Raw genomic sequence first — 19,639 nt, forward strand, 5'->3', positions numbered from 1 at the left:
AAATTGGGCAAATCAAATGCCTAACACAAACTATCTCAAATCTCAACAAGAAAAGGTCATCGGATTGGTGCTAGTAAGAAGATTACACAAATGAGTAGGTTGGGGGGTGCAAACAAGAAAAACATAGAGTTAGAGGGCGGTAATGATAATAAATAAGAATTCAAAACGTAAGACAGGGACAAAAAGGGGAGACATTGGTTACGTTACGACAAGGACCGTAGGGAATATTATGAAACAAAGATGCTGAACATTCAATTTTCGATTTTAAAATTTATTAAAAAAAAATAGAAATTTTTTTCCCCGTTGTCTGACTATATTTTTAATTATAGAACAAAGTAAAAATTTTTAAAAAAAGCAAATAGTTTATTTATTTATTATTGAAGAGAGAATGGAGCAGTGGGCGATGGCTTCACGTGTCGATTTCAGTTTCCCAGGTCGCCTTCTCCGTGGCACTAAAGTTTTCAAGATAAGAGTGTACGCAATTAATAACTACATAATAAATTTCTATCAAAAAAAAAACTTAATTAAGAAATAAAAATAACTACATGTCCATCATTGGACTAATAAATAAACTTTTTTTAAATTTTTTTAGTAATATAAAATATAACTACATGTCCCTGAGCTGATCTCAGGGATATTCCTTGTATATTACTATTTGTATATAAATTAAACTTTTTGCTATAAAAAAAGTTTAAAATTGTTATTGATAATGGCAAAATTACTCGTCCAATGTGATGTTGAAATTGACACATGTCATCACACAAACTAAGAAAGAGGAGCACAGGAGCACTTGCAATGGTGTTATTTTGTCTGGACTAACAAATATGTATGGGGTTTTGTGTTTTGCTGATGTGGTTGTCTGGACCAATAAATATGTACGGGGTTTTGTGTTTTGCTGATGTGGTTGTAGACTGAGGAAGAGGAGCACGGGCTTAGTCAACCTAGATGTTATCTCGCCATGGCCTCCTCGGTACAGCGTAATAGGCATAACCCTAGGTACCCTTGGTGATCAAAACATCTCGGGATGCCGAAGAGCACTCATCACGAACAAGAGGAAAATCTACAAAAGAACTATAGGGGATTCAACCCTAAATGTCTGATGTTTTCAATGTTCAATATTAGATAGAGAGAGAGCTCGAAGTAATCTCAATGGCCTTATTATCTATCGAGCTAACTTGAGCGTCAAAACGTCCCCTTGAGATACAAATCGGTGACCCTAAATCTCACGTTTCCTACTTGTACAGATACAGAACAACAACCTCCTAACCCATAATTTGATCAACCAATAGGTTTGCAAAACCGCACAGTCAAAAGAGTCGCTCCAATTTTGCTCATGATTAGTTATATTATTTTGGTGTACCATCTTGGTGCACATGTATTCCCCATATTTATTTGTATATAATTAATTTTCAATGTTCATTACAAAGTGGTTGATTACGGATTATAAATTTAGAATAAGCATGGAGAAGCACGATTTTGGGTGATTAAAATCACTATCATTTGAAAATCGTAATCCCACGAAACTACAAAAGAGTATTGCTAAGAGCTAAAGCAGATTGAATAATGATTAGACAAACAATTTGGCTTATAATTGTTGGTGCCACGTGCGAAGACGGCCACATCGATGCTGACCTGCCAAGCTCACCTTGGTTTATGTTTCTGCCGTCTCGATATTGGGCTTTTTGGTTCTTGGGCTGTCAAAGGGACTATAATGAACCTATTTGACTATGGGCCAGGCCCAAGCCCAATCTTATTCTTAATTTTGTTAAAGATGAAGGTATTCATCACGTGCACACAACACTGTACAACTTTCGCGGGCCTTGCTAACTACTTTTAGCGTGCTCTTCAAAGCCCTCCCTACATTGATAGCAAAAGAACACACGCCACTCCTTTGTTGGCCTCTTTTCAATCGGGGTGCCCCTCTTTTGGACTTTGGAGTAGCTTATATAACATGCCAACAATAAATATAACCATGGAGTGTACAGTATATACCTAGCGTGGAATAAACAAATAGTGCAAAAACCAGAGGTAGTGTGATTGACAATCGATTAAATTAAATATATGTGTGCTCAAAGTTCAATTTGAATGAGAAACATTCTCAAATAATATTTCAAAACAAAAAAATAGCGGAACACATAACTCTTATATTTGCTTTTGTAAGCCAACAATTAAGCCCTTTCATAACCACATGGAAAAAGAAGAATAAATTAATTGATAAATAAATCAAAAGCCAACCATCAAGTCCCTTCATAACCACATTAATAAAAAAAAAGTGTAATTAAATATGCTTTAACATTTTAACTACCATTGCGATCTTGAATTCAAGTCTCAAGAGGGAATAAAGTAACATGCTTTAAACAAAGAGGGAATTATTGCCTTGATTGGGTTGACAATATATAACTCTCATTTAGTCTTCCTTGCATATACAAATATAAGAGAATTCAAGTTAAGGGTATCAGGATAATTGCATTTGGATCAAGCCCAAGTAAAATTGCAGAATGGATAACACTTGGGTTGGAGTTGCTTTAAAGTATAGATTTCATTCTTTGATGTAACCCAAAATTGTTTTTCACATGTTCATTGTGTTGGAGAACACCTTCTTCACACAGATGACAGATACCACATGAAATAAATGTGAGGAGTGAGAGTGGATTAAAATTCAAGTAGATTGATCAAAACCATTGACTTGTGGGTTCTGGGTAAAGTGACATTCCATTACTTGTTAATATTTATAGTAGTTTTTAAGGGTTTTTTGGCAATAATTGAACACCATCCTGCATCCACCCTCATGGGAGATTCCAATAAAATATCCCACAAATAGGTCCCCTACTCCCACCCTCCTCCACAAACCACTACAATTAGTGAACGGAGCAGAGACCAGAGATGCCATCTAATCCTCTTTAGCAGAAATTATTTCTTTCTTTCTTTCTGCATTTCCTACTTCCTTCCAAAATAGTGACATATGAAGCAGCAGCAAGGAAGCATGGAGGAAGGGCTGTTACTTTTGGATTCCAATAATGCTGATGACTGCAGCAGCACAAAGAAGCCCTCACGTGGAGCTACTGCCATCGTTGTTCTTAGCACCTTTGTGGCCGTTTGCGGCCCCTTATGCCATGGATGTGCTGTAAGTGTTTGTATATTACTCTTTAATAATTGATTTTATCAAAAGCACACCAAGTGTTCGATAAAATGCCTTTATGGGTGCTGGGGGAGCTAATGTTAAAGAATTCTGGGTTTATTTTGTGCTTTATTTTCAACAAACTGGGTATTTGTCAATCTTAATGACAAGCGGAGCTTGAATACTTGTCTGTGTCTGCATTTTCAGATGGGTTTCTCATCTCCTGCTGAATCTGGGATCATGGAAGACTTGGGACTCTCTTTGGCAGAAGTTAGTATTCTGTGTTTGCTTTTGGTTCTTGGTTTAATGACACAGAGAAATAAGCTTTCTAATTAAATATTCATGTATGTTAGGCTAAGGGATTAATTGCTCGGTCCACGAGAAGGTCCTACTTAGTTTAAGTCTTTTAGACTCTAAGGCTTGCATCCATATATTGAGTTTTTGATTCACTCCCAATATTGTCTCATTCACTAGAGCTATTCATTCACAAACAACTTGCACGACCAAGGTACCTTACCTTGGATGTGTTGTGTGAGTCCATCACTATAACAAATAAAAGCGGGCTTAGTGCTGACCCATGGTGAAAACCTATTGTGATGAGAAACTCCCATGTAACTCTGCCCCCACATGAAGTTTGTTTTCCTAACTAAAGCCCAATTTGTATTCTTAAGTAATTTCTCCCTAAAAAACTATGTACTTATCTCCTTTAGATTCCACCACATAATTTTATACTCGTGCTACTCTAGTTCTCCTAGGTCATTTCTTAAAGCATATGTCCATCACTACCATTCTATGTTGTGTGGTTAGAGAATCACTTTACAGTCCTAACGTCGTCTTCTATGTATTTTTTGCATAAGAATGAAATCTATCTGAGTAGAGTTATGCCTACCTCTAAAGGTAATTAAATGTGATTCTTTCTTCTTAGACCATGTATTTACTAGGCACAAGTCATACGACACGACAAACTCTAAAATAGTTTCTCTAGCCTCATTTTTATCTTCAAACTCATTCCTTCCATGTACACTATCAAAGTTTCTTATTTTGACTCATGTTTATATGTTTAGTAAATTTTTACGCTAGCTGTCGACCCACCACAACCCTCCTCCTTTATCTGAGCTTGTGACCGGCTAACAGTGCTGACGGAGTTAATATGTTAAAATTTGAATCTATAAATTTAATAAGCATCATGTTTAGTTATGTTTCTTGAATCCTATTTTTCTTAGATTTTCTATATCGAAATGATACGATTTCTTTTCATATTACCTTCATTGTGCAGTATTCTTTTTTTGGTTCAACCATGACGATCGGAGGAATGATAGGTGCATTGTTCTCCGGGAGAGTAGCATCAATCATTGGTCGAAAAGGGGCAAGTTTTCTCTTTCTATTGAGCTAAGATGAACTGAATTTTGATGTAAAAACTGTCATATGCTTGACTAGTTTCCTTTAACTAACTTGGTTAACCTTTTGAAATAGGCAATGTGGCTCTCTGAACTATTCTTAATCATTGGCTGGCTTGCGATAATTTTTGCAAAGGTTATTTCTCTAGTTCTCTTCAATTAATTTTCAGCTTCACATCCCTCTCAAAAGTCAAATCCCATCAAGCAGTACAATTTTCATGACATCAACTTCACCGTGGAATTATAAAGTTTGATATGAGCTTCTGAAAAGTTTTCTGCTCACGGTTTATTTATGCTCAAGAACATTCTCCTGCAAATACACATTAAATGGCGATAAACTTGTGGAAACATCATGATTGAGGCCACCTTTTATTTTCTATAATTTTCTCTTGAAGGTTGCTTGGGTTCTAGACATGGGAAGACTGCTAATTGGACTTGGTGTTGGGCTTATCACATATGTGGTAATTAAATCTATTTCATTTTTTTGAAATTTATTAAAATTTGCTAGATCAATCAATAACAACTTAGTTGTGCGTAATGAACAGGTACCAGTGTACATTGCAGAAATAACACCGAAAGATCTCCGGGGAGCATTTTCCTCATCTAATCAGGTATTATCAGCCATCCATTTCATATAATCAGTCAAATCAGATCATCCTTCAGGCACAACATCTTGTTTTCAAATGGTACAGCTGATGGTAAATTTGGGATTTGCGATTGTATATTTCATCGGAAATGACATTCATTGGCGCACCTTGGCTTTAATTGGTAAATTTCATTGTTCTTTACTTTGTTTCTTTACTTTTATATGATCCAAAAGTAATTTAGCAAGAGTTACTTGATCTTCTTTTCCAGGCGCTATTCCATGTGTAATACAACTTATTGGTTTATTCTTCATTCCAGAGTCTCCTAGATGGCAGGTGAGTCTAATTTACTTTGCATCTATGTCGTTCAAAGCATTATCATCTGTGGTATTTCGATAGTGGATATGAGGAAAAACTAAGTTCTTTAGTCCTGATTACCCTGCTTTCATACTTTCAATTGTGTAGTGATATTCACTAACAGTTCATTGATGGAAAGTTGACAATTACACTTTCTGCAGGCAATATGTGATCGAGAAAAAGAGTTTGAAGATACTTTGCAGCGTCTAAGGGGCAAGAATGTTGATATATCTGAAGAAGCAGACGATATCAGAGTAATCTATCATCTTCTTTTTTTCCCTACATTTTCAACCTTATGGATGAAAAACTGTTTCTTAAACTTCAAAAGAGTGTCTATGATAACATTTTTTTTTCCTGCAGAGTATTACAAAAGCCTTGCAGCAGCAGTCCAAAACTACAATCTATGCTTTGTTTCAGAAGAGATATGCTTATGCACTTACCGTGAGTCTTAATAATATAAATCATCAATATATATTTTTCCTCTCTTATGTTATCTGATCGTTCACTCATACGTTAACTGCTTCAGATTGGAGTAGGCCTAGTATTATCCTCACAGCTTGGAGGGTGTGCAGCTTTGTCATATTACGGTAGCAGTATATTTAAGGAAACTGGTAAATTTAATGACTTTCAGTTTTGATTCAATATTAGGAATAGTACTTTAGAGGAACAATTGAAAGTGATGTGGTAAGTCTATCTAATTTTTGACAGGTTTTTCAACCAGTATTGGAACTTCTACAGTAGCAGTTGTATTGGTATGTACTTTATTCAGGCATACAACAATGAGAACCATGAATGCTGCAAAATGAAAATGTCAAACGTGTTGATGTGATGATTCTTGCAGGTCGTATCGGGTGTTGTGGGCTTACTCTTAATGGATGTTTTGGGAAGACGGCCACTCCTTCTGGTTAGACTAAATGGATAATAATTCGATTGAAGTTTGTAATATAGTTGACTAAGAAAAGGATCGTGATGTAGGTATGATGATTTTGCAGATTTCTTCAGCTGGAACGTGCATGTGTTCCTTTCTTGTAGGATTGTCATTCTGCTTGCAGGTTCAGTAAATTATTCTCATGTTATGAATTACTTGTTTGCTTGTGATATGTTCGTTTATGAATCCAATGTCATTTTTTCTTCACAAACTACTTATTTTTTCCCACTAAACGAGCAGGGTATCGGCCAACTGAAGGATATCACTCCGACAATGGCATATATCGGCATATCGGTAAATAATTAGCCACAACCTGAATACAATTGATACCTGAATGTGCAGTGATTTATGTGAAACAATGGCAGGGATATTTCGCGGCGTACACCATAGGCATTGCAGGAATTCCATGGATTATTATGTCTGAGGTATATTGTGTCTGAAATGATACCCACTTGGATTTTAATATCAGAAAAAAGGAGTTAAAGTGCTTGAAATGTTGAGACTTATTTCATGAATCACAGATCTTCCCAATGAATGTCAAGGGTTCAGCTGGGAGTCTGTTAGCTTTAATCAACTGGTCCTCTTCCTGGCTTGTTACATATACTTTCAATTTCATGATGCAATGGAGCCCTACAGGTCTCTCTCTCCCTCTCCCCCTCGCGCTTTTCAGGATCGAACGACAATTGTTTCTTGACATGCTTGGTGTTGGCTAATTGCAGGAACATTTTTCATTTTCGCCGGTGTATGTGGTTTAACCTTTGTGTTCAGTTGGAAGCTGGTACCTGAAACTAAGGGGCGAACACTGGAAGATATACAAGCTTCAATTACTCATGTCTGGCAATAACAACAACTACAAGGGGCGTTGATTCAAAATTGATGGTCTTTTTCATTCTATTCATGTTTTGGAAATTTTAATTCTCTCACTATGCCAGCAGAGAATGATGCTATGCATATCATCAATAAAGTAGAATATATTATTGTAAATGAAATTTTCAGGTAAGTTATTGAATATATATATATATATATTCTGAAACGGCCAGTTAAAAGTAAAGTGGCTCACCATGCTTTGGTTTTGATAAGAGTGCGGAGGAGACCAAATACTTCTTCAGCTGCTAAAGTGCTTCCTCTGATTCACTCTTCTACTCAAAATATTTTTTGCGCTGAACTGAGAAAAAATCGTGACACTTATCGGATGATCTGGAGATGAATTGACTGAGTGCTGCGACCCTGCCTGTTAGTTTTAAGCGCTAAACGTCTTTGATGCATGTTGGTGAGGGGATGTTGATGACTAACTGAATTTGCTCGGATTTGTTTCAATTCCCCTCAAAGTGACCATGTAATCGAGAAACTTTCTGGCTGATACGCCAAATGAACATTAAAAGAAACATCTTATATACCTCTTATAATATGATGTGTGGTTAGAGCAAATCGTTCAGAGATTTGATATTTCCTCGGATATCAGAGTTTCAAATGTTAGTTGGACAGTTGCTACTCACAAACTCCGTCATATGGGCTTTAAGATCTTTGCTTTGACGGGCCTTTACTATGGGCTTTTACACATGGGCCTTTTCTGTATGGGTTTTGAGAGGCCCATTTTTACTTTGCTTTCCCTTCTTCAAATCACGATCCCCAATTCTGGCCCACTTCCTCTTTGATATCTGCAGAGCCGCCTCCTCTCGCTCTTTGCTCGCTGATTTATGCACTCCGATGATTCACTGACCAGAGAACTCTCTGCCTACTCGAGATTTTTGAGCGTTATTGTGACGAAAAAGGTGCGATGCTTTGTTAGATTTAGAGAGCGAAAGCACATGTTTTTGTTGAGATTTCAACTTCGCTATGAATCCATGTTGGTCTAATGAACCGAGTTCATGACACTGCATTTGTATTTTGTTCTTTCTTTTTCTGTGTTCAATCAAATTTGAAGTAAACTTTTATACTTTTCATGTGTTATACTACCCTCTGTTGTTTGTATTTTGTCTTTGTATGTTTGCCGGATGTATGAGATTTGGATGTTCAGAGAGGACTAACTTGGTCGTGGCTTCTCCTCTGATTTTTTTTGGCATATTTTTGTCCTAAATGTGAAAAATACTGGTATGAGTCTGATTACTTGTTCATCGACTAAATTAAGCTGATAAATGACGGTTCTTTGTGATGTCTGCTTCTCTGGGTATTGTTATGAACATCAAGGGGATTTGAACAGGGTTGACACGTAAAATCATCCTCTCTAGTCTCATTTTTCATTGAAAGGTGTTATTTGCTTTGGTGGATTTGGCTTTCCTGGCGACAAAACACATGGATATTCCGTATTTTATATTTCGACCTTTACCTATCTTGATGTGTTTTTGGACAATTTTTTTTAATGTTCATTGCATAATTTTCATTGCACTATGTTTTCAGGGGGATCTCTCTTTGGTCTTTTTTTTTGGGTGCAAGGAAACATGCACAACATCCAGCGTCTGATCTCAAGACTTGCTTCCACATCGCTGAATACAAACACTACTGCAAGGACTGGAATACAATCTCAATGGTTCATCAGCTCCCGAGGGTTTTCTGTGAAATCAGGTAGTAGAGATGGAAATGAGGGCAATGATGAGTGGGAGAAAGCTTTTGGTGGGTCAGATGAGCTAGGCTGGGATGCAGTATCTTCCTGGTCCACCGGATTGACCAAGGAACACTTTGATGGAGAGGCGGTTGGCCACAGTACTACCTCTTCCAGTGACAGTGGAGGAGGTGGAGGATTGGATGCATCGCAGACTGCCTTGGTCTCTGGCTTGCAAGAGATTGATGACAGATTGAGGGAATTGGATGCAGAGAACAAGAAGGGAAAGGCCTTCGTTGATGGATGGGGGAAGAGACTGCGGGAGATGAGTGTACTGTTGAAGCAAGTGAGGGAGCCTGGCTGTAGAGGAACATACCTTAAGGACTCTGAGAAGGCTGAGATGTATCGATTGCACAAGGAGAATCCTGATGTCTACACGGTCGAGAGGCTTGCCAAGGACTATAGGATCATGAGGCAAAGGGTGCATGCCATTCTTTGGCTCAAAGAACTCGAAGAGGAAGAGGAGAAAAAGCTTGGTCGTCCCTTGGACGACTCTTTTGAGCTCCTGCTTGATACCTTCCCCGAGTATGATAGATACAATTATGACTCATTTGACCTTTTCTTGTTTCCACAATCTTATTGAATTCTCCTGTGAATTTTTTTTTGGTGGATGAATATCAGGTATTTACATACACAAGGTTCCATTTTAGGGCGCAGGCTTGTGAGAACATTGGAATAATCTCGAAGTGTGTTTTCTGATTATTTAAAGTTTAAAAATAAGATTTAGCTTTTTATGGCCTATTTTTTGTCCAATATTTTGAATGTCCTTTCTATTTCATTTAGAAGAACTTGTACTATTTGAAAAATGAAATCAGGGACAAAACCTTTTACCTCCACGTCTTTTGCGCTACCGTGTGTTTTGCTTTCCAAAACTTATATCCATTTCTTAAGAAGTTACATTTACTCGCTCATTTGTGGTTTGATGAGAATCTTAATGGTTTTTCAATGCAAGTAAAAATTAGAGCCATGTGACACCCCTATAACTGGTTCAATCATGTAGAATTCAATATAAATTTTCTTAGGGTTTAGGGTTCTACTTGTGTAGAAAAAATGAATAAACAATTGTCATGTGGTACATGCGGTAGCTTTTGTTATATGTCCTGTGAATAGGAGTTTAAAACACACTATTTTCCTTACATGCTACGGCATCTTTGAGGCTTTAAAAAGGTTATGCTTGGATGTGTTATTATTTTTTCTTTTACTAGCTGATTGTTCTCCAGAAAAAAAAAAGGGTTTACCTTCATATTGTTGATGTGTACTTTGGTAAATCTGCTGTTAATTGCTGATTGTTCTCTAGAAAAACAGAGTTATGCTTCACATTATATCACATTCTTTGCCTCTTACAGATTTTTCAATTCCCATGATCGAGAGTTTCATGTGGCTTCACTTCCCTATAAACCCGACTTTAAGATTATGCCAGAGGGCTGGGATGGGACCACCAGAGATCTTGATGAAGTTCATTATGAGATATCCAAGAAGGAGGATGATATGCTTTATGAAGAATTTGTCCAGAAGATGAACTTCAATAAAAAAAAGGTAAAGTTGCATTCACTTTCCTTTTACTGTCTTGGAAAACGAATGAAAAACTCGCAATAGAGAAGCTAAATTTCCAATTGGTCTCTTCATTTATGTTACTAATTCTCATCACTGTTGGTATTCCTATCAGCTTTTTTTGCTCTGTTAATTTGTTTTGATATGTTTCCTTAGAGGCAACAAACACTTGATGTTCTATATTTTACATTTCTCTATCATGCTGCAATAAATGTCGAGTTTGAAATATAATATGTTGCATGAATCTCTTCCTCTATCTCTCGCCCCCCCGTTCAGTTCTAAGCTATATCACCCTCTCTCTCTCTCACAAAGATGGCAAGACATCTCAAAGAGAGAAATAATTATGGCATCATTGCTCTGTGTGTTATTACCTGAAATTAGAAAGAAGTTGGTCGTTATGAGATGAACTAGTTTGACCTGGGACAGATGACGCTTTTTAACACTGGAGTTGGCTGCATGTTTTAAATAAAGTCATTAGCACCATTAAATGTAGTTAGTTGTTGCCTAGGATTTATAACAGTTAAAACTTAAATGGTTACTATGTGATGGAGAGAACTAATAGTTTGCTAGACGGTGAAGATGAAACTTGAGAGTGGTCAAAGGAAAAGACCTATTGTAGGATGGAGCTTGAGAACCTTTCAAACTGTGAAGTTTGACTCGGAGAATGACGATGCCTTTTTCACCTTTTTATTTGTTACTTTGTTTATGTTATTCTGCCAGTTTAGCAACTATGTAGGTTTATATTTTCCTATTTTCACTTTCGAATCACATAAATCATATTCACATGTTCGTCATCCATGTACAGATGGCCGGAGAAGTAAAACACCACAAGTATAGCCGGCGCCGTCCTTCTGATGGTTGGAACATCACCGTGGAGAAACTGGGACCACGAGGAAAGCGTGGAAATGGGGGTGGCTGGAAGTTTGTTAGCCTGCCAGATGGGTCGAGCCGCGAGCTCAACGAAATGGAGAAAATGTATGTGAAACGAGAGACTCCCCGCCGCCGACGCAAGATTCTCCCTTGATATTCTAGTTTTGAGATAGATGCTAAAATCAATGACTCTCCTGTAGTGTCTGTATACAAACTTGTATTTCTGGCATCATTTCGTCAACACTTTATGTTCTTCCCATCGTTTACAATAAAGCATTTGATGCTTTGGTTCCATCCATCTATTTCCTATTGTGGCCATAGAATTTACTTGGCAGAAGGTTTGAAAGCAGGATTCACTTTGGTTAGAGCTGCTGTTGGCTCATGTATTTAGGGATCCTGCAGCTCTACTGAAAATGACTACAAAGTTATAACTAACATGGAGAATTTAGAAGTGTTTAGGTTGAGCCAGATCACTTTTCTCCCATTCTATAATATTGTCAATATATGGCATTTGATACCAATGAGAGGTGGCTCGGTTGGGTTAAACATATGTTTGCTCAAAGTTTGATTCTAATGCGAAACATATTTTCAGCGATATTTTTAAAAAAAATGGTGTAGTGATCATTATTACAATCACATTGCATGTAAGAGATCATTCAGTCATTAGCCAGCCATTAAGTTGAAGGTGTTGGAGAGAGTGTGGAGGAAAAGCCACAAGCAAGTTGAGCTTCTCTCACGCTCTCACCGATCCTAAAGCCCCGCCCACTGGGGAAGAGAAGAAGGCCAAGGAATAGGAAAAGCCCAAGACTCAAGAGGAGAAAGAAGAGGTTTCCATTGAAAAGCCCAAAACTTCCTTGATATATATATATATATATATATATTTGGTCCAATGAAAATAGACTGTGAGGTCAGACAGTGCCTTGCTTGTGACTGTAGTTTTCTCTGCGGCTTTAATGGCATCAGTTGATTCGCGATTTTTCTGACTTTACACCGAACAATGGGTTTCCTTTTGGGGAAGACATGCGAATATCGGAATATATGCTCTTCATATATCACCGTCCTTTCTGTTTTCATTGCTTGCAGTCCTCGTGAAAATACTTGGGATGTCAAGCAGCGGCGGCGGACGATGGTCGTGGCGGTGGTGTTCATCGCTTGTGGTGGTAGTGATTGCTACTCAAGTAGCCTGTGGTTCTAAAGTCGAACAAGAGGGTCCGATTACCCGAATCGCCTTCGGATCGTGTGCAAACCAAAGCGCTCCTCAGGTTTCTCTTCGTATTCTAGATATGTATCATAATCCTCTGATTAGTGTAATCGGCGTTGCCTTTCAATTGTTAATCCAAGCACAATATTCAACTTGCTTCTCTATTGATCTTAAAAGAGCCATTATTTTTATTGATTTTCTAAATTAAGAAGAATACAATTGATGATCCCTTGTGTCTAGCTATCGCATTAGCGTCTGGTTTCTGATCAGTTAACCGATAATGGAAACCTTCTAACATAATTAGACAGTGTAACCCAGTGTCAATGGACCATTTGAATGTGACATGGGTGTTGTTATTATTCTTATCTGGAATCATTTTGGGAAATCAATTGTGAAAGTTACAATGGTGCTTGCACCTTTAATGGCATGTATTTGTTACACTCTGTTAATTCACTATAGAAGTAATTCACAGGATTAGCAACTTTATTGTTTTCTTCAGGAACAATTTTGTTGGATTTTTTATTACCCTGCAATTGGATTTTTCGGCTCCATAACTTGAAAACTTGTGCTTGCTTGCAGTACATCTGGGATGCAATTAACAACTTTGATCCCCAGTTATTTATTTGGATGGGGGACAACATTTATGGAGACACAAAGCGCCCCTTTCGTCTTTTTGGGAAGGAAAGGACAATTGGGCCTTGGAAGAATGTTCCAAGGTTTGTTCCTTCTTCTGAAATTGAAATGGAGTCCAAATATGAGAAAGCTAAGACCAATCCTGGTTATTCCCGCCTCCGGAAGAATGCTAAGGTGGCTCCTTAGGACTTCTATAATTATAATTATTTGCATTTTGAAGTGATCATATTCATGTTTTTACACGAGTATTGCATGCGCTCAAATTTCTATAATGATGTTGTAGGTAATTGGCACTTGGGATGACCATGATTATGGGTTAAATGATGCAGGAAAAGAATTTGTTCACAAAATCACTAACCAAAGGCTTCTCCTCGACTTCTTAGATGAACCCAGTGACAGTCCACGGTGAGCATGTTTCATTGTTTCATCATTCAGTAGCTCTTCATTTTTCATTCAAGAGTATCTTACTTCTTCTTTCGAATTAATTCACATGTTTTGGTGTTTGATCCTTTTCCTTTCATGTTTATGTGCATATCAATTAGATGTAAGTAAAAAAAATTGGCAATTGGCAATTAGTTATTAGTTAATCTTGTTCTTAGTTGACCCATTCACTCAACATGTCTTTATCGATGTAGACGCAAGCAAGAAGGTGTTTATGCATCTTATACTTTCGGTCCTGTGGGCAAACAAATTAAGGTATGACACTGATTTTTGAATCCATACCCCGGTCTTTTCCGTGCTTTGGGAGGAGATATCCCTTTCAACTTTTTTTTTGGTAACTGAACATTATAAATGTGCCAATTGTCCGTAATTCCTTACCTTGTTCACCTCGATGAGCAGTGGCAACTTTTTCAGAAACCAAATTTTTTTTGGGTGTACTATGATTGCTCCAACCTTTTCAGGTCATTCTTTTAGACACAAGATATCACAGAGACCCTATATCTAGTGATGGGAGCATCCTTGGGGATTCTCAATGGGCCTGGTTAGAAAACGAGTTGAAAGGTCCAAAAACAGCCATTACGATAATTGGATCTTCCATTCAGGTACTTGTTTGTAACCCATCATGTACCTTTTATCAGGTTTTACACTTGAATGCTTAGATGACATTTTTATTTCTGTCCTTGGTGTTTTTGTTTATTCACTGCTGGATGTAACATTTCCTAATTCCCAGTGCTTTTCTCCACTTTGGATTTGATCAAGCAATCCTGTGATCAACTTAAACAGCCATTGGATACTGTTGGGGATGCCAATTTAACATTCTTATGCTGGAGATGACAATTTAATATTTTTAAGCTGAATATGCCAATTTGATCAACCAATGGTAGCTCATGAGAATGAGGAGAATTCTTGGATGGATTGTCAGTACTAATTTTTCATGGATTCATATAGCTATCCTGTATATATTGTTTGGCATAAAGGCTTTGATGACGATGATGATGAGGAAGACTCTCTTGTACTTGATGACACATACATTTTTTTTCCAATTTCAGGTTATATCAAATCTTTCAGCAATCACTGGTCCAATTTTTTATGTAGAGTCTTGGGGACGTTTCCCGAAGGAGAGGGATCGCCTTTTCAGCTTGATTGCAGATAGTCAGGTGTTGATCTTCAATTTTTTTATACTGCATATTTTTTATATCTACAAATTTCTGTGTCTTTCTCTAGCTTTTAATATGCACTAGGAAGTTCTTAAGTGTGTGTTTTGTTCACGATATTTAACTCGTCTCACATCTTATCAGATCCCCTAGTGATGGAAGTTTAACTATACATGAATGTTATGTGTTACATAGTCCTTTCTACTTGTGCAGAGAGAAGGAGTTTTCTTTATCAGCGGAGATGTTCATTTTGCTGAAATATCTAGAGATGAATGTGCTATTGGGTACCCACTATATGACATTACTTCAAGTGGGATTAGCCAAGCGGTTGAAAAGGCAGTCCTGCCACCATTGAATTTGATAGTTAGATTTGTGTCATGGTTGACACCATCTACCATGAGAGTGATGGCTCAAAACTGCAAATACAAGTCATGCACTTATGGTATGGTATACTTTGTCCAATTCTTATCAATGAATTTCCTGATGTGATAGGTCTTACGAGGTACTTAAAGTTTGTCCATCTTCCGCAGGTCAACCAAATTTTGGAGCAATTGAAATAGACTGGGATACAACTCCAGTGACCGTGAAACTGGAAGCTAGGGATATTAATGGACTTGTTGTGACAGGTGTAAATACTTCATTATCGGAGTTGCATGCAGAAATTAAGAACCCAGAGGTCTCCAATAGAGCAAGAAATTATAGAAGGCATTGCTCTCTTGAAGTATCTCTACCATGGATAGTCAGATTCCGCCTGGCTATTCTATTATATATTGCCTTTGCATGTATGTTTCCTTTGGTGCCTGCAGCATTCCTGTCAAATGTATCCTGCCATGAATTATGCTCGTCAGATGAAATTAGGCAATGGAGATTAATTGACATGAGAATGAAGAGCGAAAGAAATAAGGGCAAATGATAGTAATAGTCTAAATTTTCCTTCCAATCTAGAAGTGAAAAAGCCATTTATACTTATTTGGGAGTGGTTAATAGCTATCTAGCTTGAATCTTCTCAAGCTTGGATATCCTTTAGTAAAATGACCATTTGTTTTGTATGATGTTTTCTAGGATTTCTTTGCAAGTTTGAAATCCTCGTGGTTGCATCAAATCGAAATTCAAATCAGGGTTTTCTTTCCTGTTGTTACTGGAGGGTTCTTCAACTCAAATAAATTTAGTCTCCACTGTTCAGTACATAAATATATCTTTGCTTGCCCCCTAATTTTGTTTTTTTCCTTGATGATGCAGTGTTGCTTCTCGGTTTGATGGGTCTCATACATGGAGTTGTATACTTCTGCTGGGTGTGCCGCTTCAAATGCAAGATTGACTGACCAGGCAAGAGGAGGTAACATTAATATGTTTTGAGTAGAGATATTCAGCACCGACTTACCAATTGCAACTTCTGCTAATTTTGACAAATTTTTGGCCTCAAAGTGCTCGAAACTGTTGTATCGCGGCGTAGTTGGAGAATTGACAAAACATTTGTTTGGTGTTTGCTGAGTTAACAATAGATACAAGGATTTGATAAAATTTGAAGTGAGTGACAAATGATAAATCTTTCCAATTATTTGCATCTTATGGAGATATTAGATCATTCAGTGGCTGATTTAATATGTAAGTGTTACAAAAGAGCTAGGATTATGATTGATAGTAAAACGTTGAGGATTTAGTTTGCAGTATAATGCTCTTCTGTAAGCTGGCAGCCTCACGGATAATGCCTCCCCCATTTGGAGCTCTGTCATACATAACATTCTGATACTGCATTACTATTTGTAATTTTCATTCTATATATATATATATATATATATATATATATTGAATGAAAAATATGAAGTTGCAGCTAAATACAGGAAATATCTGATGTGATTGTCCCTTTATTAAATATATATTATCATACAAACTATCTAGAGGAAGGGAATGAAGGAAGTTCGAACTCGAGATCTTTATAAGATATTACATACATGATTGTTATATGAGCTATTATTGGTTTTAAAAAAACTGTGTTGTCTGTCCAAGACCTTGAGGTCCTGAGTTCTATTCTCACCAGAAGGGTTTGAGATTTGGGTAGTTTTTCATCTGTTGTGGTGGCTTACATGTCCTTCGGGCATGGCTTAACGTATGTGTGGCTTGTGGGTCTTTAAAAAAAAAAAAATTTATGCCAGTAAATTTCAACTACTACTAATATATACACTCCCAACACCCAAGAAATTATAGGAGATAAAAAGAAATTAGGAAGATTTTAGATTTATTAAATAATTAAAGGAAAAAAGAAAAAAAGAGTGGAAGGAAAAGGCAGATATGAACAAGCCTGTAACGGCATCTTAAGTGGGACCCGGACATCCAACATTTCTTTTGGCTTCTTCTATCAGTACTCCAGCTCACATTTTGTAACCTCTTTGTGTCACGTTGGCACTCTCTTCACCATAAGAGCACTTCCAATGGGCATGCATTGTTGGGGACAACAAACCTCCTCGAGAGTTGTGCATGTGTGATGAGGTCACAAATGGAAAAGTCTTCTCTACAATGGGTTATATCTAATGGCTTCATTTGGGCCAATTTTTAGGCGGCAACATTAACTACCAAATATGTTAACAAAAAAAAAACCATATTCAAGCCTTTTATTTTATTTTGCATAAGTCACTCCAAAATTAGACAATCCAATAACCTTTGCCAACAGTTTTTTGTTTTTTTTTGTTTTTTTGTTTTTACATGTGTATCACATGTACTGAAATAGTTGTTGACAGAAAAAAAATAGTCAAGTTTTTTTTTTTTTTTTTTAATTTGACACAAGTCACTCCAAAACATTACTTGTCAAAAACCATTACCGACATTAATTTTGTTTACATGTGTATCACATGTGTACAGTAGTCTTGATAAATCTCATGCATGTACGTTTATTTCCAGACAAACCAGTGGACGGTTCACGGGATTAACTACATGGATATACATATACATATATATATATATATATATATATATATATATACACTCTTATATCATAATGTCGATCAAAAGCTTCCTCCTAAATGTCAATGGAGGTCTTCAAGTAGGTCTTGTCACTGTGACTGGAGACATTCACCGTCAACAAAAAGTCGTCGAGTCTTCCTTCTGTCTCCTCATCTGCGCCTTCGAGGAAGGTGGACTCCAGGGAGGTTGGATTTTTCTCATTGGCGAGGATGTTGACGGGCTGATGTCGTGCACGGAGAGTTTAGGGTTTGAGAGTTGAAATTGATGATCAGCTACTTTGCTGTTCCAAAACGATGTCGTCTTCTTCTAATTATTCTTCTTTGGCGCTCAAATGGAGGAGGAGGAGGAGGAGGTTGTTGGAGAGGAAGAGAGAGCAAAAGAAGTTTCCACCGCCACTTTCGTCCTTATGTGAAAACGGACAGCCGAGTTTCTTCCTCCGGCCGGTGAGGAAGGATGGGAGGTTAGAGTTAACTGAGGTTAGGATTGATAGGCCTAGTGTTTTCCATGCTTATAGAGAAGATGGACGGTTGAGATTGCATATTGTTAGCGACATTAATATTCATGATGACGATGTTGAAGAGGAGGAGGAGATGATGGAGGAGGAGGAGGAGGAGGAGGTGAAGGAGGAGGAGCAAGTCGTTGGTGGTGGGGAATGGAGGTTTGAAGGGTTTAGGAGGTGTCATCAGAACCCTCAGTCATCAACACCACCACCATAATTTGTTGGGTGAGGTAGGTTAGTTAGCAGCTTTGTCACGTGGAGCTTGAAAATCATGGCGTGTGTGTATGTATCTATGTATGTGTTTCTCATTGTTTTCCCTAAATATAGAGATAAGTATCATAAAAGTCCATATATTTTGTAAAACAATTCGAGTGAGCCCTTTCATTTTTTCGGAATCATCCAAGTCTCTCTAATTTGAAGAATGGGCCAAAGTGACCCATCATAGACTCGGACATTAATTTCATCTGATGTGAATTTTTTTTATTTTTGCGGTCTCAATAAACCCAAAAAAGATAATATCATTGATGTGAGTGGGCTGCGATTTTCAAAAAGTTAAAAAGTCTCAAAGACATGTTTGGCACGATTGAAGTGGTTTGCTTTGAGTAAGGGCGGGCTTAGTTTGTTGACTTTGTAGTTGTGGTCGATCACATGAGATGAGAAAAAAGCTTTTCACGTACATATGATCACAGATCAAGTTGGAAAAGCTGTTGAGAAGACTTCTAATGAGGTGACTTGATAAGAACACATCTAAAGGGGGTGGATGTTAAATGTTTTCCCTCACAAAAATGATAGGATTCTCAATTTTTTGGTGTCCCAAATGTGTGATGTATCGAGGACTGAGTGAATTTGCGTAGACCATTTGTATTAAAATTGAAAATAAAATAAACCATTCATGATGTGACACATTAAATTTGTGACATTTGGGATATTAATTTTTGAAATCCGTATTATTGTTGGTCCGTTAAAGTGTCTGAAGTTTTTAATTTAAAGAGGTAATTATATGATAAAGTGTTTTTTTTCTTTAACTTAAATGTTTAACTTCTCATAAAATGGACATTAATATGTCATTTTCCGTTATTAGAAACGCTTCTACCCCAAAGACCCAAAGCAACCCATTTGATCCCAAAACGCGCCCCAAGCATTAATTTCCGTGCCGATTTTTAATTTTTTATACAGTTCCATTGCAAGGGAAAAGAGTATCAAAATAAATATTTTTCTTTTTTTTAAAGAAAAGAAAAACAGAAAAGTATAAAATTGACACGTCGACAGCAGGGTTCGAACCTGCGCGGGTAAACCCAACAGATTTCAAGTCTGTCTCCTTAACCACTCGGACATATCGACCTCGTGTT

At 37.3% G+C, this 19,639-nt stretch overlaps 4 protein-coding genes and 1 non-coding gene across 8 annotated transcripts; 4 read left to right on the forward strand and 1 right to left on the reverse strand.

The window, feature by feature from the left end:
* Positions 1 to 2,555: 2,555 nt before the first annotated feature.
* LOC120000162 (sugar transporter ERD6-like 11) lies at positions 2,556 to 7,395 on the forward strand. Of its 2 annotated transcripts, none has more exons than XM_038848074.1 (18): positions 2,556 to 3,124; positions 3,326 to 3,388; positions 4,395 to 4,484; positions 4,592 to 4,651; positions 4,911 to 4,976; positions 5,061 to 5,126; positions 5,208 to 5,283; positions 5,371 to 5,435; positions 5,618 to 5,704; positions 5,817 to 5,897; positions 5,983 to 6,067; positions 6,165 to 6,208; positions 6,298 to 6,360; positions 6,449 to 6,508; positions 6,625 to 6,678; positions 6,750 to 6,809; positions 6,906 to 7,020; positions 7,104 to 7,395. In XM_038848074.1, exons 1-18 carry the CDS (start codon positions 2,963 to 2,965, stop codon positions 7,226 to 7,228), a joined length of 1,422 nt encoding a protein of 473 aa, XP_038704002.1. In that variant the 5' UTR covers positions 2,556 to 2,962; the 3' UTR covers positions 7,229 to 7,395. The 2 variants fall into 2 exon arrangements, with proteins under 2 accessions (XP_038704002.1, XP_038704001.1); XM_038848073.1 differs by having other exon boundaries at positions 2,569 to 3,124; positions 5,618 to 5,710.
* A 605-nt stretch (positions 7,396 to 8,000) lies between these two features.
* Positions 8,001 to 11,702, forward strand: LOC120000163 (protein GAMETE CELL DEFECTIVE 1, mitochondrial). Of its 2 annotated transcripts, none has more exons than XM_038848075.1 (4): positions 8,001 to 8,156; positions 8,782 to 9,508; positions 10,330 to 10,519; positions 11,340 to 11,702. In XM_038848075.1, the coding sequence occupies exons 2-4, from the start codon at positions 8,823 to 8,825 to the stop codon at positions 11,556 to 11,558; spliced, it is 1,095 nt and encodes a 364-aa protein (XP_038704003.1). In that variant the 5' UTR covers positions 8,001 to 8,156; positions 8,782 to 8,822; the 3' UTR covers positions 11,559 to 11,702. The 2 variants fall into 2 exon arrangements, with proteins under 2 accessions (XP_038704003.1, XP_038704004.1); XM_038848076.1 differs by having other exon boundaries at positions 8,023 to 8,156; positions 8,818 to 9,508.
* A 624-nt stretch (positions 11,703 to 12,326) lies between these two features.
* On the forward strand, positions 12,327 to 16,600 carry LOC119999293. 2 transcript variants are annotated; one of them, XM_038846779.1, is made up of 9 exons: positions 12,327 to 12,666; positions 13,185 to 13,412; positions 13,522 to 13,643; positions 13,874 to 13,934; positions 14,141 to 14,281; positions 14,729 to 14,836; positions 15,047 to 15,275; positions 15,364 to 15,538; positions 16,073 to 16,600. In XM_038846779.1, the coding sequence occupies exons 1-9, from the start codon at positions 12,508 to 12,510 to the stop codon at positions 16,149 to 16,151; spliced, it is 1,302 nt and encodes a 433-aa protein (XP_038702707.1). In that variant the 5' UTR covers positions 12,327 to 12,507; the 3' UTR covers positions 16,152 to 16,600. The 2 variants fall into 2 exon arrangements, with proteins under 2 accessions (XP_038702707.1, XP_038702706.1); XM_038846778.1 differs by having other exon boundaries at positions 12,329 to 12,666; positions 15,364 to 15,615.
* Positions 16,601 to 17,830: 1,230 nt separating this feature from the next.
* On the forward strand, positions 17,831 to 18,681 carry LOC120001028 (protein FANTASTIC FOUR 1-like). Its single transcript, XM_038849242.1, has one exon. The coding sequence runs from the start codon at positions 18,085 to 18,087 to the stop codon at positions 18,505 to 18,507; it is 423 nt and encodes a 140-aa protein (XP_038705170.1). The 5' UTR covers positions 17,831 to 18,084; the 3' UTR covers positions 18,508 to 18,681.
* An 869-nt stretch (positions 18,682 to 19,550) lies between these two features.
* TRNAS-UGA lies at positions 19,551 to 19,631 on the reverse strand. The gene has a single exon. It is a non-coding gene; the product is annotated as a tRNA-Ser (tRNA).
* Between the last annotated feature and the right edge of the window lie 8 nt (positions 19,632 to 19,639).

This window comes from Tripterygium wilfordii, chromosome 6 (genome assembly GCF_013401445.1).
Source record: "Tripterygium wilfordii isolate XIE 37 chromosome 6, ASM1340144v1, whole genome shotgun sequence".
Classification (NCBI taxonomy): domain Eukaryota; kingdom Viridiplantae; phylum Streptophyta; class Magnoliopsida; order Celastrales; family Celastraceae; genus Tripterygium; species Tripterygium wilfordii.

Excerpts from the sequence above, each read along its gene's own strand:
- LOC120000162 (XM_038848073.1), top strand. The coding sequence starts at position 2,963 with ATGAAGCAGCAGCAAGGAAGCATGGAGGAAGGGCTGTTACTTTTGGAT. Across the intron at positions 4,977-5,060 it reads TTGGGCTTATCACATATGTG|GTACCAGTGTACATTGCAGA; the intron begins GTAATTAAATCT and ends CGTAATGAACAG. Across the intron at positions 6,361-6,448 it reads GAAGACGGCCACTCCTTCTG|ATTTCTTCAGCTGGAACGTG; the intron begins GTTAGACTAAAT and ends ATGATTTTGCAG.
- LOC120000163 (XM_038848075.1), top strand. The coding sequence starts at position 8,823 with ATGCACAACATCCAGCGTCTGATCTCAAGACTTGCTTCCACATCGCTG. Across the intron at positions 9,509-10,329 it reads CTGCTTGATACCTTCCCCGA|ATTTTTCAATTCCCATGATC; the intron begins GTATGATAGATA and ends TGCCTCTTACAG. Across the intron at positions 10,520-11,339 it reads TGAACTTCAATAAAAAAAAG|ATGGCCGGAGAAGTAAAACA; the intron begins GTAAAGTTGCAT and ends ATCCATGTACAG.
- LOC119999293 (XM_038846778.1), top strand. The coding sequence starts at position 12,508 with ATGTCAAGCAGCGGCGGCGGACGATGGTCGTGGCGGTGGTGTTCATCG. Across the intron at positions 13,413-13,521 it reads GCCTCCGGAAGAATGCTAAG|GTAATTGGCACTTGGGATGA; the intron begins GTGGCTCCTTAG and ends ATGATGTTGTAG. Across the intron at positions 15,276-15,363 it reads ATACAAGTCATGCACTTATG|GTCAACCAAATTTTGGAGCA; the intron begins GTATGGTATACT and ends CATCTTCCGCAG.
- LOC120001028 (XM_038849242.1), top strand. The coding sequence starts at position 18,085 with ATGTCGTCTTCTTCTAATTATTCTTCTTTGGCGCTCAAATGGAGGAGG.